The 16050-nt window shown below is 41.9% G+C and overlaps 1 protein-coding gene across 6 annotated transcripts in view; it reads left to right on the top strand.

Annotated features, from left to right (window-relative positions):
• Positions 1-15551, top strand: part of rbm33a (RNA binding motif protein 33a) — a 31718-nt gene extending 16167 nt beyond the window's left edge. For 2 of the 6 annotated variants that reach the window (XM_074622493.1, XM_074622492.1), the window contains exons 11-19: positions 882-1011; positions 1422-1792; positions 2383-2646; positions 2855-3127; positions 4290-5123; positions 7641-7820; positions 8665-8850; positions 9338-9426; positions 9942-15551. In XM_074622493.1, coding sequence (XP_074478594.1) covers positions 882-1011; positions 1422-1792; positions 2383-2646; positions 2855-3127; positions 4290-5123; positions 7641-7820; positions 8665-8850; positions 9338-9426; positions 9942-9990 — 2376 coding nt within the window. In that variant the 3' untranslated portion in view covers positions 9991-15551. The remainder of the gene's footprint in view (positions 1-881; positions 1012-1421; positions 1793-2382; positions 2647-2854; positions 3128-4289; positions 5124-7640; positions 7821-8664; positions 8851-9337; positions 9427-9941) is intronic. The other 4 variants (XM_074622496.1, XM_074622494.1, XM_074622495.1 and 1 more) reach the window with 4 other exon arrangements.
• Positions 15552-16050: the final 499 nt, after the last annotated feature.

Raw genomic sequence — 16050 nt, 5'->3', positions numbered from 1 at the left:
CTAGCATCAGTTACATATTGAGCAGCCCGCAGCCTGTTTATCGAGGATTAAAAGCGAGAGGATGAGCGGCGTTATTTGAGAGGTATTATATGGACACCAGAGTCCTCATTGTGCAAACCTGCCTGTCTGACCTTTTTAGAACGGTATGATTGCGCCCTCATTGTGATCGCCTGTCTTTGTAAGCCCCTTTGATTAACTTTCTGTTAAGCAAGTTTTTGGGACTCTGGCCTTCTAGCTTTCTAACACCTCTCCTCTCTAAATACCGCCACGCAGCAGTGGAATAAAGATGGATTAAGCCTTGATAGCATCTTAAGTAATTTACAATAGGCTTGGAGGAGGCAAGCAGTCCATTTGTGGAAGTGCCACGTGTTGAATAGCAGGTTAATTTTTCAACAGAGATGGATGTTTAAAAGAATAAAGGAGACAGTTATGAGGGGGATTCGAATTCCAAGGAGGGATTAAAGGGTTGTTATCTAGTTTTCCTTGGAAGATAGATTGGGAGTAATGCGCATGCAATGAGTAGAAAGCTGTCGAACATACGTAGAGGTTGAAACAAAGGTAAGGGCACTTATCCCCTCCTGAAATACCCTTTCCTTGTTAGAGACGGGCTTTTAGAAGGTTTATCAACAAAGCCCCAAGTAGCATTAATGCAGGTTCGCTCACAAATTCAGGCCGAAGGGTTTCTTTTAATATTGGCATGCATATTGATGTTTACAACTCAAGATTCTGCGTCTTTTTAATGACCCTAGCCTTTCAATTACAAGCGCTCCCTGCCCGATGCAGTACTCCACAACAAATTCCCATTTTTCATTAGTTTAATTTGTTTGTCATTATTGAGTTCCCAGTATGGCCTATAATTCATGAGTTTTGTGTTTTCCCAGGGACCGGGAGACTTCCAGCAGCACATGTCTGGTAATTTTGGTCAGCCCCAGCGGCCCCCTCATCACATGGAGCCCTTTAGGAACCAGCCACCTCAAGGCCCACAAGACAGAGAGCCCCTCTTTATGGGAGGTGAGTCCCACACCCACCTTGGACGAAGGGTTACAAAGCTCTCTTGGCATATTTAATCCTATTCGACATCACCTCTGGCAGTATACCTACAGGGTACGCTGCTAGCTTTCTGGTGCAGCTCCATCAGCAGCACTCATGTTAAATGCATGTGTGTATATATACATCTGAATGAGCTTTGGAAACTGTATTAAACATCTATATTTCCCATTTTTCATTCACAATGTAGAATTAAATACGACCCACTTTGTTGTACACTTTCACCTTGATAGAGTTGCCTGTTTTCGTTTCCCTTGCCATAACACTATACATCTGGAGAGGGAGTTACTGATGTATTGAAATTGGCTCGCAAGGCAAAAAACTGACATCTCTGTTGTGTTGTTTTTTGTTTGGTCTTCCTCGTGTGCACACAGAGCGCACAGAGTCAACACGGTTTCCAGGGCAGCACATGTTTGATCACCAGGGCCCAGCTCCTCTGATGAACAACCTCCACCAGCAGCAGCAGCAGCAGCAGCAGCTGCCCGGCCAGGGCCACATGGGCTTCGGCCCGCCAGGACCAGCCTTCAACCAGCCGGGCCAGGGTCCGCTAGGACTTTTTCCGAGAGAACCCCCAAGACCCAACATCCCTCCCCACCAAGGTCATCAGGGGATGGTCGGCTTGAATCAACAAGGTGGCCCCCCCAACCAGCCCAGACCTTTCATGGGCCCTCGTCAGCCGTTTGGCCAGCAGGGGAACCTTTTCCCCCCTCCACAAGTCCAATTTGGGATGCAGGTACGACTAAGAGTAAGTGATTTAAGCCAGTAGATGTATGTTGTGCTTCTCTGTAGTTCCTCCCATATTGTTTCTTGAATTTGCTTACTAAATATGGTAATTTTATTTGAGTATCATAATGTTTTTTTTTGTTGCATCCTCTCTTACCTGTAACAAATCTTGTAAAGGAGCCTGGCAAACAATTCACATGCTTTGTCTGCCATGAATGTATGAAGTTTTGTCAGCTTTGCTTAGATTATTAAAATAGCTGTGGCAAGAGCAATGACTAGACAAGTACTGTACACATGAATAAACTAGACTAGTTATCATATTCACTTCTACTGAAGCGTTAAGGAAAAAGACTCCTGTCTGTCTGCCACCTCTTTTGTCAAGAGACATAGACAAGAGCTCCCTCTAGTGATTGAATCACTATTGTTGTACTGCTAGGTAGATACTTGAGGATACCAGTTGGAGGTTAATTATAGGCAGGAATTGCCTCATTTAATGTTGAGATAAGTGTTCATAAGAAGTAATAATTGCTGTTAGAAATCACATGAATATTTAGCATTATATGTAATCATTATATAGCATTATATGTTTCCCTTCATTCTCTGATATTTCAGGGCTTAATGCACGGCCCTCCTGTCTCCCAGATTCCACATCACGAGCCCTTACAATCCCATCAGCCCATGCACCAGCAGCAGCTACATCATAGGCAGGAGATACCCCATCATCAGCAGCAACATCTAAATGTCAATGAGCCTCGCCCCATGATGCACCATGGCCAGAATCCCTTCCATCAACAGCAGGCGCATGGTAGCCCCAGGCAGATGACTCCCCGCCCTCAGAACCCCCAACAGCGCAACATGTCCAACAGGCAGAGGATGGTGAGAGATTAACATATCAGCTCATCTATTTTCTGCTCAAACTGATGAAAGGCAGTAAAATGGGGTCATTCTAATTACTGTGTACTGTCAGCACCTCTCCTCAATAAACAAAAAAAGTGTGTGAATAATGGATATAACTAAATGCATATATTAAGATCAGATTGATTGTAAATAAAACATAAATGTTTGTATTGTGCCCTTTCTTTAGAACACACCCATCTCTAAGCAAATGCAGCAGCGCAACAGCAACCTCCGGGAGCTCCCGGTAGCACCTGGCAACACAAACATGAACAGTAACCGCCCCGCCGCCAACGTTAGGCCTGTTGCCAAGGCAACACAGGGGGTGCGTCCCGGGCAGAACACTCAGCTGGTGCCTGACGGTGGCAGAGGAAGAGGCCAAGTTGCTGCCAAGATCGAATCACAGCCTGGAGGAGCAGGCAGGACAGTGGTTCGCAAGGAAATCCCAAGCACGGCACCACAGGTCAGCTATTTAACAAAAAAAGCAAAACAAAGGAATGGTATTATGGCACAATGGATACATTATTTCAGATAAATGTTTATTAATTTTTTTTTTATAGGGCTGTCAATCGATTCAAATATTTAATCACGATTAATTGCAAATTAATTGCACATTTTGTGTCTGTTCAAAATGTACCTTAAAGGGAGATTTGTCAAGTATTTGATGCTCTAATCAACATGGGAGTGGGCAAATGTGCTTGCTTTATGCAAATGTATGCATATATTTATTATTGGAAATCAATTAACAACACAAAACAATGACAAATATTGTCCAGAAACCCTCACAGGTACTGCATTTAGTATAACAAATATGCTCAAATCATAACATGGCAAACTGAAGCCCAACAGGCAACAACAAACGTCAGTGTGTCAGTGTGCTGACTTGACTCTGATTTGCCCCAAACTGCATGTGATTAACATAAAGTGGGCATGTCTGTAAAGGGGAGACTCGTGGGTACCCATAGAACCCATTTACATTCATATATCTTGAGGTCAGAGGTCAAGAGACACCTTGAAAATGGCCATGCCAGTTTTTCCTCGCCAAAATTTAGCGTAAGTTTGGAGCGTTGTTGAGCCTCCTTCCCGACAAGCTAGTATGACATGGCTGGTACAAATGGATTCCTTAGGTTTTCTAGTTTCATATGATGCCAGTATCTTCACTCTTGCTTTAAAACACTACAACCTAAAAAATTAAAGTTGCACTAATGTGTGTTAAAGAAATTAGTGGCGTTAAAACAAATTTGCGTTAACGCGCTATTAGTTAACTTTGAAAGCTTTAGTTTTTTATTAATATCCTTCGGAAATGGTGGTGTAAACCATGAGTATTTGTTTCCTGCTAAATTTCCAGTGACTCAGAAATTGTAAGCTTGGCCGTGCTTATTAGTGTGCTGAGAAAGACCCCCATTTATTAAAAGCCCAATCATAAGGTTGTTAATGACAGCAGTCTCATTCCATTGGAAAGACCAGATCAATACTATTGCATTTTTCTCTTGGGGTTTTGCCTTTGATTACATCTGAGTGTCAGGCCAAGTAATATGGTGCAAATAGGACACAGTGGCTCACAGCTCCCCTTCCAGTAAGCAGAGACAGGTGGTCATATTGTCAGTTTGTGTTTTGTGCCACAGGACCCTGATGAGGATGAGGAGACACGGCAGTACCGTCTGAAGATTGAGGAGCAGAAGCGTCTGAGAGAGGAGATCCTGAAGAGAAAGGAGATGCGACGGCAGATGCAGGCTGGCGTCAGGAAGAAAGAGCTGCTGGACAGGCTCAACGCCCAGTCTCCGAGCCAAGGCCCAGTTCCTGCACACATTCAACCCTCACCACAAAATCAGCAAATGCCCCACCCTGTACAACAGCTACAACATCAACAACAACAACAACAACAACAACAACAACAACAACAACAACAACAACAACAACCACCTCCGCAACTGCAGCAGCAACAACAGGAACAAAGACAGCAGCAACAACTGCAGCTACAACAGCAGAGACAGTTGCCTCAGAGACCACAACAATCATTAAATCAATCATTAAGGAATCCTAATCAAGCCACCCCCATCCCGCCCAACGGCAGTCCTCAGATCCCTAGCCCACGTCCCAATGTTAAGACACGGCTGCAGATGGTAAAAGGTGGCTCCCAGCAGCAGCAGACCCCTGGGCCTGTTCCAGACCAGCAATGGAGGCCGCCTCAACAAATTCAGCAGCTGCAACAACAACAACAGCAGCAAAGGAACAATGCTGTGCAGAACCTAAACCGGCCTGGTGCTCCGATCCAGTCCAATCAGGTCCCCCAAAAGATCATACCTGTGACTCCCTCTGTGGGCCCTGGCCAGGCTCAGGCTCCGACTCAAGGACCTAAACCCGGGGCTAAAAGAACTGTGATGCAGCGAGCCAAGAATTCTGGTTTCGAAGGCCAGCAGGTGCCACAGAAAGTCAGAGTCGTCAAACTTTCAGGAGCGGTGAGCATTTCCTTTTTTTATCCAACACCTTCTTCTGTGTTTCGGTCCGACATTTATTTGATCCTCTTCAACAGATTTCACCCACGAGGGAAACGACAGTTTTGAAGTGAAATGCCACTGATTGGCTTCACACTGTCTATTTTGAAATCCAAAAGATATCTAACCTATGGGAATGACAAGGTGATGTCTGTGTCATTTTGGTAAAATTGATCTGTTAAGAGTTTCCTCTCTTAAGCTTTGAGAACTGGTATTTAAGACACAACGCACATCTTACCTTTAGAACACAGAAAGGCATTAAAGAGAGCAGTATGACATTTATCTGTAGAGTTGGGGACACCTCATCACTGCTCTTAAAGGTTGATATCCTCTTTTAAGGGCAGAAGAGTATTCTTTTAAAGATAGAGGGTAAAACAAGAATGACAGTAACACCAAGTCCAGAATTACCACTGCCGGCTATTTTATACTCACTTGATAAGTTACTGCTGCGGCCTTAATTACACATTAATCTTTATTGAATAACCACAAAGGCATGCATGTTAAACATTCATGCTTGTCACTGATGAGACGTGTTGGTGGGATGTGATAGTATTTTGAAATAAGCCGCTTTCCGACTCCATCCCAGAGGATCAAGCCACAGAGCCAAAATCGCAGGCTGGCTGCAGATGAAGATAACTGGGTGTCAGTGCGTTAATGGAAACCTGCGCAGAGCTATCTAATGTAGCGCATCTTAGAGAAAAAAGAGGAGTGGGATGTGAGGTGGAGAAGGAGAGATGGAAACAGAAAGAAACAGCTAAGGCCGTAGTGAAAAGAAGATTGTCTAGATGCTCCCTCTTCCACATTGTTCTGCTGTCATCAGCGGGCTCTTGACAATGTTATCTCCTCCCTTCTCTTTTTTTCTTGCTCTCTCTCTTCCTCTCTGTCATCCCTCGGTTGCTTTTTCCCATCAACCCATCTCTCAGGTGCGAGGCAACAAAAGAATGCCAATCCAAGACCCTTGTAATTAATCTTTTTTGGTTGAACGGGGAGGGGGGGCAACATAATACCTGTGTAAGAAAGTTGCCACTTTTGAGGATTTGGATTTGTATGGCTTAGGCACACAGATAAGAGGCAAATTATATTTTCATCAGGGATAATACAAAGCAGCGCAAGACACAAAAGCCGGGGAGGAGAGGGGTGTAAGGGGGATGGGGTACACATCGAGCTGCTGTCGTTCCAGTGTAATGCAGCTTAGCATTTGATGGGTGCAATCAGGAGCTGTGATTTCTATAGGAGGGATTAATCCATTTACTCTCAACTGGGGACAGGTCAGAGATATCGCCTCTTTTCTTCGCCTGTATTGATCTGTCACATCTCTCCGCAGAGTCGGGGAAGAGACGACCTTCAATTCTTCCCCGCATGTCAACAGAGTTGAGCTGTGACTTTATTTGATAATGAGACCATCACCTTGTTTGGTTGATCTTTATTCCCCACAGCATGTCTGATAGGGATCCAGCGCCAATGCTGGCACTTTTTCCCTTTTGCTTTTGGAGATATGGCCTTGGTTTTCTCCCTGTTGTTCATAAACACTTTGCCTAAATGCGAATTAAGGATCGACTAGTTATCGGCTGCGATATTCAACATTTTTACGATTATGGGAATCGTTACTTTTTTAAACTCGTTGCCGATAAAATTAATTAATTAAAAAATGTGCTACTTTGGCTCGGATACAGCCGGCTGACTGTAGTCACCACTTTGTAGTCTCACTTAATGTCCCGCCCACAGCACTATCTGATTGGTTACACGTCACGGGTAATAGCCCATCAACACCACTGAAGGATACTGTGCGTCTGGCGGTCAAAGCTGCTCTGGTGAGGAAGCGGAGCATTCACACCAGATCAGGCATTGCGACGATTTTCCGCAGGGTTGTGCGGCGGTGGGGAGAGTCACTGCATCTGCACGACAATTACTGTCTTTTGTTCCCGCATGGCTGGGTTGTACAGCTCTGGATCGCCAGTTTCGTGATTGGCCACCACAGCGTGACGTTGGGTTGCATTTTTCCAAAAGTCGATTCTGTTTCTAGTTTTCCGCCGCATGGCACTGCATTTTTTTCTGGCACTGCATTTTTTTCTGGCACCCGCTGCGGCAGCCCAAACGCACTATCCCTATTCCAAACGAATTGGGAGGACTTGCGTTTTCGCCACACTGCCGGATGTGGTGTGAATGCAGCCTAAGACAGCAGATATTGCTGAAGTTGCAATAAACATCACAATCTTCTACTTCACTGATAAACCACAGAATTTTAAATTAATGAAACATGCTTACAGGCATTTAAACTAAGTTTTGTGTTGGAGTTTGTGTTATTCTCGATTTTGATTCTAAGATTTTTTCCTTGATTACTAATAATGGGTATCGGCTCTGGAAAAAAACAAACATATTGGTTGATCGGTATTGTGAATAGGATTGTGATGCCTGCAGATGAATGGAGTTAAAGGAATTTTGTGTTCTAAATTAGTGTTGTTGTCCATCATCCCTATGCAGAGTGGAAAGGGGCCAGTGGCAGCCGGCAGCCCAGTGCCGCAACAAGGCACCTGGCCGGCAACCCCGCCCAACGAGGCCGTGCAGAGGAAGGTTACCATGACGGGGCAGCAGCAGCAACAGGGACCAGGCGCAACACCACCGGCTGGCCGAGGGGTCGTGGGCAACCCACAGCAAAACAGGGTATGTCATAAATGAACACACGCAGCCTTTATCTATGCTTTGGACACCAGCCACCATTTCACCTAAAATATATATACACAGTATATTAATAGTGCAGACTTTGGGGTAATGGCAGTTCTAAAATAAAAGGAGCTGAAATGTCTCCTGTAAAGTTGTCCTATGCTGCTACCCTGGCATTCAGTAGACATACCAATCGAGCAGTAGTGGTAATAAGACAGGACAGTATGCCAGGTGCAGCAGTATTGACAAGCTGAAAGCAGTGTAACACGGGGGGCTACACAAGGTCCCCTGGCCTCTCTGCACGCCTGTCACCACCAGGCTGCTGTCACAGTTACCATACTCACTGACGCTGACAGGGTAAGGCAGTCACCATAACGCTTGCATGGCTCCTCTGTCTTAGGCTCCCCCGCCCCCAACACACACACATATTCCCTCTACCTCCTCTCTTCTCTTTTCGGGGTCTCTCCCTCCTCCTCCTCCTCCTCTTCTTCCTCTGCAGCTGAAGAAACATACCTCTCACTCTCAAGCTCAAATGAAGATATGCCATGCCACATGCATCATGTTCTGACGTTGATGTTCTATGTAGAAATATGATAAGTCAATCGTGTGAAAGCTTGGCGTGTCTGAGAGGAGCGAGAGGAAAACATAGCGTTTTTTAAATGTGCTGAGAAGCAGTATAGCTCCTCTCCACATGGTTGAATGCGAGATTAAAACATCAACATGCCTGTGTAAGCAGTGAGAGCTTCAGTCTTGTGTTTCCGCCCGTCGCCTTTTCTCCCAACCCTTCCCCGAATTTTTTTTTACCACATGTGGGCAATTTTTCTCACACCTGCCGTCGGTGCAGGTTGTCGTGTCGGGCCGGGGCCGAGGTAGAGGGGTTGGTCAGACGGGTCGAGGTCGTCCGATGGCCACCAGACAGAGCCAAAGAGAAACGGAGAGCGAACGCTGCACTGTGTCCATTGAGGGCCTCTCCTCATCCACAACTGACGTTCAACTGCAGAATCTTCTCCGGTCCATCGGCCCCATAGAGGTAGGTACAAAGTTTCATACTTTAATGTATTAAAGTACCTTTCGTATTACTTAATGTGCTTGTAAAGCATCCAGTTTGTGTAAAGTGTAACCTCGTGATGGAAACTTAAAACGTAGATATGTACTTGCACCCACCAGAGAGGCAGTAATGAAATGTTCGTAGTGTGATCCCATAGCGCCCTCTGTCGTAGTGATTAGGTAGGTAGAGAAAGTGAATGAATAGATCAATTTCCCTACACCACCCCCACTCCCTCTTGTGGATAAGGAGAGAATCTAATTTTCACTGAAGATATTTTGGCTTGTCACAGCAGGAAAAACACAGGTGTAAATAATGAAATTAATTAATGATGGCTATTGTGCATGCTTCACTGAAACAGAGCCATCGTTAGTGTTATTAGTTACACTTGGGATTTTTTCCTACTATGACAAGTCAAAAGGTCTGCTGTGAGAAAGGCCTAATTGTATTTCACTATTTCGGTTTATTGCAGATGTTCAAAATGATGCCCCAGCAGAGGAAAGCAATCGCCACATTTTCCAGTCCCCAACATGCAGAAAATTTTCAAATGAGCTTCCATAGGTAATCAATATTCCCTCTTTTCATCATCTTTATAGAGATACCATTTAAACGGTTACATACTGTAGTTGGTAGCCTTTAAATTTTGCCAACGTGATGGTCATAGAATAGAAGGGGCGAAGTCCCGCCATGGGACGTTATTTCGGATAAAAAAATATATATACGTAGTTAACGGAGAGAGACAAATATTTTTTTTGATCCTGTTTGAATTGCGCCATGAATCACACATATGATGTTTGTCAATTTAAAACATAATTTTGCAAGTCAAAGTCTCAGTTTGTTGTAGGTTTTGTCGTAGCATTTAGTTTTGTGTGAAACAGCTCAGTGAACTACATCTCATCTCACACAATATGCTCATATACTTAATATTCTTTATGAAATAAGGTCCCATGGTGGTCCACCGTAAGGGGCGGGACTTTGCCTCTATTTAGCTGCTGTACACATTGTACGACATAAGTGTTTATTGGTATCTTTGCCCCTGAGACGATGGCTCAAACCTTATCACAATTACTACACAGGCACATGATTGATTTGTCCCACATTGATGTGACGCTGGTTGATGGATGAGGAGCGCAATAGAGCCAGGGAGTCCCGTTGCAAGGAGTCACCTTCTCCCAACGTGGGAGCCTCTCTCGTGCACAGCTCCAACCTGGCGTAGGAATACTTCCTCAGCGCTTTGGGGGTCACACACAGTCGACATCTCTGCACAGAAGCGTCATTCATCTCCTCAACAACTTGGAACAGTGAACATTAGCTGCGAGCATGCCTTTTTTTTTTTGACTTTACCAATTGTCCATTGTTGTAAAATGGCACTGGAGAGACACTGGACAGTTAATCCTACTTTGACGTAGTTTGTGATGTTTTGTGCATCTTACACGGACACTAAGTAGAACTTATCATGGGATAATGGTTGCTCCCCTCCTAAATTAGGTTAATTATTAAAACAAACACCTAAACTTTGTAGAGTAATTCTGATATGACCACTTCATAGTTTATTAGTTTGCGGCTCGCTGTTTGGTTCGGTGCAGGAAATGGTTGTGGCAGACTGAGGCCAGCCTCTTCACATAGCAGTGTTTCTCCCCCCCTGTAGATGGCAGTATTTCATCAGTAATGGTACTTCATGTTTTTCCAAACTTTCAGGTAGAGATGAGTCTCCTAGCTGTTTTTGGGTGAATGGCACTATCTAGTGGAGAACTTGTATACAGGCACAGAGGTTTAACATTTGACACGTAGCAGTGACTACTGTGACCAAATTGGCATCGGATGTAAAACGTTTTTTTCTAAATTCCCAATGGTTTTAGGAAGTGTAAATGTTGTGACTTGTGTATATTTTGTGGTGCTTTTCAGTTTTGAGTGCAGCTTCTGGGACAGATTGTTCAGACCATCTCTAGTTCGGGTTAGTCAGTTCGGTCATTCGGCGTTGTTGTCCTTGTTCTAAATATTGTTAGATATTTTAACTGTTACCTGGAATCCCTTTTGGAATAACCTTCATTGCATTTTGGATGCATATTTTAGTTGTATGTCTGATTATGGAGTAGTAAGATTTAGATTTATAATCTGCTGAGTGTGCTTTTAGGGAATGAGTATGTAAGATGTTTTTTTGAGTTGTTTTTTTACAATTGTATATTGTTTGGGAGATTTAATATTCGTCATATATTTGGTACGTCAGGATACATTTCTGTGAATTTTTTGCTAGGATATACATTAGGCTTCCTCCGTTCTGGTATAATTGAATCTGCGTGACTATCAGTTGATAATTTGGTGCCTTATCATTGAGCTGCGTGTTGTATCTGGAATGGAAATTTGAACGGTTTGCCTTCACACTGAGCTGATAACATAGATGTCTGGCCGTAGAGCAGAAAAGTAATTCACTGTATTACTTTGCCCCTTAAATTGAATCCCCCTTAATATAATAAAGACATCCTAAATCACATTGATCGTACATAAAGTTAAATTTCTTCATGAGAATTTCTAAGTACAATCTGATATATTTAAATTTTATTTGAGCATGTGCCCTTGTTTGGGGAATGCTACTACGTCACTGAAATCCTTACATTTTCTAAATATTTAATTTCCGTGTCTGGCTCTCAGTTTGATTTTATGACACATTGTTATTAGACTAAATAAAGCAACGAAGGCTCATTTACTTTTTCCATAATTCCATGATTTTTTTCCCTTCATCACACAACATTTCTTTTGTCTATCCCGGGTTTAAAGTAAAACAGAAACAGTTATTTTAAATATTAAGACGTTGTTACGCGTGGTAACTAATAATTGAAGTCCAGAAATGACTCTCGTGTATATTATTCACAGGAATGTGACAAAGGAAGCCGAGGGGGCAACCATTATCTATGTAGTGATCATGTACATACGTAGACCAGAACTTTCTCTCAATATTCATCCTGTTGAATTTTTTTTTTTGTTGTATCAAGTTAAAACATTTTTATATGTAAGGATATGCTGATGTGTCCAGACATAAATCATTTTACTAGTGTTTTGTTTCTAATTTAGAGCCAAAATGAAGAATGACTGGACCACATTTCTGTTTATAAAACATTTGACAAAAAGTTTAAGGGAAAATAAAAACATGGCCAATATACCGTGAACATGCAGGTATGTGAAGCCGGTTAAACTTTAGCCCAAAGATGTGTGTGATGTCCATCTGTCTGGTGCCTTTTACGATGAATAATCTTTCTTATTTTTGCTGCAATTTATTAATTTATACTTTACGTATTCTGTAAGTTCCTGGGTATTCAACGTGCAACATATCGCATATACTTTAAAAACACTTTTTAAACACCTTGTATGGCAAGAAATACAACGTCATATAGATTTAGGGGAATGCCACTGAATTTTGGCATTGAAATGATTTGCTTCATAGCCGAAAACACAAGAATCTGTCCTGCCCCTTTAACTGTGATGTCATACTAATGTTCAGCTCCCTACAGCCCTGATGTGCTAGAGGTAACGCAATAGGCAAAGACTTTTAAACTATTTCACTGGATTTGACTGAAACAAAGATAATTTTGAGGGTCTATTATTTACTGTTAGTAAATCAACTCCTGGCTGTGCATCTGGATGACATCACAGATTACGTTCTTGGTTCTCTGGTTTTAAGACTTGGGAAAGAGTTGTTCATGTTCACAACTACGTATTGGCCTCTGTCCTTGTCTGCATGTGTGAATCAAATTCATAAATTTAGTGGTATTTCCCTTAAATTACTTGAAGTAAGTCAAACTCCACAAAAAGTTTTAGAATAAGCTGCACATTCGTGATTCTTGCCAGTAAAGGTCACTTAATTCTCAACATGCTTGAAGTATCCAAAGTTTTGGGACAAACGGGGTGTTTGAAAATAACTCCTTCTTCTTGTCAAACCTGAGGTTCCACGGTTCTAAGTCTTTTTTTGTATGTTGTACAGTTGTTCTAAACTGTCTTCTTTATGTTTTTATTCCTTTTTGTTTTGAGTTGAACTGATGTAGAGGTTTTTGTTCCCTAACAATGTGTATTTAATGTCTTTCATGTTGTGGGTTACACTTGATTTTTAGTGCTATGGTAAATCCTGTGGATTTGAAAGAGTACCGGCAATGCCAGTGATAGTTATATTGCTACAAGACATCTGGTCTTGTAATGACAGCAGATTCATATTGGATCTTTTTTGTACCTTAATTTTAAGAGTTTCGTACATATATGTACCTTGAACTTATAGACATTGTGTTCTATATCTTATAGTAATTTCCTTGAGGAAAATGGGTCTCTGATTTACAGCAGGCTATTTAACTAGCTTGTTTTTCCAATCACATCACCTCATGTGGTTGCAGTAGGGTATTTAATATTTTATTAAGAAAGGCTCATTTGTGTCTATGGGTCTTTCTTATGCTTGCATAAGCCTTCATTATGGCTGCTAGCATCAGAATGGTTACACTAGCTGGGTTAGGTTTTACATAACACTAACTCACAACTTTTTTTCCCAACAGGTCCATTTGATGATCCAGGGTGCTGAGATTTTGCAGACAGGCTGAAATAATTAAATTTTTTCTTTCTCTTCAGGTCGCATTCATGCCAACAGAGCTGTCTCACAAGCTGTCATCAGTGTGGTTGCTAGACCCCAAAAGCAAAGGACCATACCAAGGGTTTAGCATGTTTTAGCAAATCGACAAATTGGGTTATAAATGGGTTATGATTTATAAATTATATCTACAGCTTTTCCCAACTTAAAGGCAGCTGTTGGTTTTAGTTCATGCTAGCGCTGTGTGAAAATCAACTTGCTTAAAATTGGCAATCCATCACATTCGACTATTAATTGGCTTTACATTCTGTCAAAGTTATTGTTGCATGATAAGGTAGTTCATGTTATTGGTTCCTTGTTGATGCATTCAGGTGCTTATGCAAAGCTCCAACATCTGATATTTGAGTTGGGTGGTTTATAGTTTGTCCCTCTAATGTAATAAATGAATCCCAGCAGGTCATTTGAAAACACTTGCTACTGTTTTGATTTCTCCAAGGCTTTTCTATCCTGCTGGTATGAAAAATAATTCATTTGCTGCATGTTGTTTACAACACATCACCAAACTGAAAGGTTTTAATCAGGTTTTTTAATCTAATTTTCCTCAAGTTGTGCTAAACAACCAAGAAGATACAGTACATCTCCAGTTTTTGTCTTTGTTTGGTTCTAGTAATAGTTGCACCGTATTTATTTAAGTTAACGATACACCAGATGGATAGTTTTTTATACCAGCAGAAAGCAGCTTTAAGTGTTGTCAAATGACCCACACTTTTTCTTTTATTTTGCCTTGTATTTATATTTGATGAAATCATTTGCTTGAAGGTGCTATTGATAACATTCGGCCACTAGATGTCGCATTCTCCCTCACCCGTTACATTGCATTCACTTCACAACAAGTCGTTGCCAGACAGACACTTACCATCAAAACCCTGATGGCCGAGATACCATGTGGTACCAACATCGTTTTACTATTGGCTCACAAGCCTTGTTAGAAGTGGCAACCAAACCAGCCAGATATCTTCCACAGAAATAAACAAAAACATTCATTTTGGACCCGTCAAAAATGTTTTAAATGATTTATTCACAATCATCAAAAATGTTTGTCTACATGAAAATGTTATCAATAAGACCTTTAAGATTGTGACTTTAATGAAACCATTGATGCAAAACTCTTAGAAGTATTGATTACATGAGAGGCGCAAACGGATTGATCAAAAGCATTCAAAACCTTTGGCATGGTCCGACACTTGTGGTGCTCCTGGTTGAAACACATCTGGGCTGTTTGAGGTTTTGTTTTGGAGGGCACTATAGGGCACATCACTATAACAGAATGACCTTTAGTATTAATCATTTTTCAACAGCGTCCCAGTGAGAGGAGCCATTGACCAGCTTTAGCCATGATACTGTCACTTTTCCTGCCTTCACTTAACACTTTAGGTTCCTTTTCAGCCATGCAGTGTCCGGCCTTGGAGTGAAGATTTCACTTGAGCTTACTTCCCTCACTAAATAGATGTTGCCGCATTCATTTGGCCCGCCGCATTTCCTTCCATTGCTGCTTTTCCTGCCATCGGCTCTTCTTCCAACTTGCATATATTTGCTCATCATTTCCTTGATGCTGCTGTTGTTGAATGAACTTCTGTATCAAGCAGGGTGGCCTACCTGGATTACCATTGTTTGTTAGCCCAGTGGATGGAGGTTTCCATCTCTGTGACGACAGCCGGGTTCACAGAGCAGACACGTTACTCTAAAGCCGCTTTATGGCTTTCACTGCACCAAAGGTCATCCCGACTCCTTGACATGCATTGTTTGGTTGGATTTTGAAAAAAAAAAGACACTACAGTGGTTTCCTCATCCCGAACAGTATGGTGCACCAAATAATGACTGAAAATCCAACCTGAAAACTGTTGACAATCCATCCTGTCATGTTTGTTCACAACTTGATGTATAACATGAAGTAATCATGTTTTGTGTTCGGAAATCAAATCCTGTTCTGATGCTGTAAATTATGTTTTCTAAAGAAATTTAATGTTTTTTAAAAGAAAGTGAATACTTCTTAAAGAGATGGAATGTGTTAAATTTGATACTAGACACTGGAGAAAAATAAAGGTTTTGATATACACAGCAATGGAATTGAGTTTGTTTTTATTGTGAGTGTTTTGCAACTGAGTCCAAAGCTACTTCCTTTCAGATCAAACCCACCAATGGGTGTCATCTAAAGCAGTGGTTCTTAATTTGTTTTCGGCCGGTGATCGGCTTGTGATCCCTCGACTGTTCAATATATTTTTAGTTATGAGCAGTTCAACCTAAGAGTGATTAAACCTCTCAGATTGAGTATTAGTTTTGCTTCTTCAGGACTTTATCTAGTGTTGTACAAAGGGAGGAACGTCGGAAAAAACAATCTGGTTTCATGCCGTCTTCAATCTTTTTCTTTCTAAATTGAAGACCAGTATATCTGAGAGATAATTAAATTTTGATTGTGATGTTTGGATGCGAGTTAAAACAGTGCTGCAATTGAATACGATTTGTGCACCCAACAAGTCTTCATAGATCGCATCAACCGGGAAAGGTCATGAGAACTCTGAAATAATACTAATTGATTCAAATCAAAGTTTTAATTGTCATAC

Source organism: Sebastes fasciatus, chromosome 21 (assembly GCF_043250625.1).
Source record: "Sebastes fasciatus isolate fSebFas1 chromosome 21, fSebFas1.pri, whole genome shotgun sequence".
Taxonomy (NCBI): domain Eukaryota; kingdom Metazoa; phylum Chordata; class Actinopteri; order Perciformes; family Sebastidae; genus Sebastes; species Sebastes fasciatus.
This window is presented reverse-complemented; position numbering and strand designations above follow the sequence as displayed.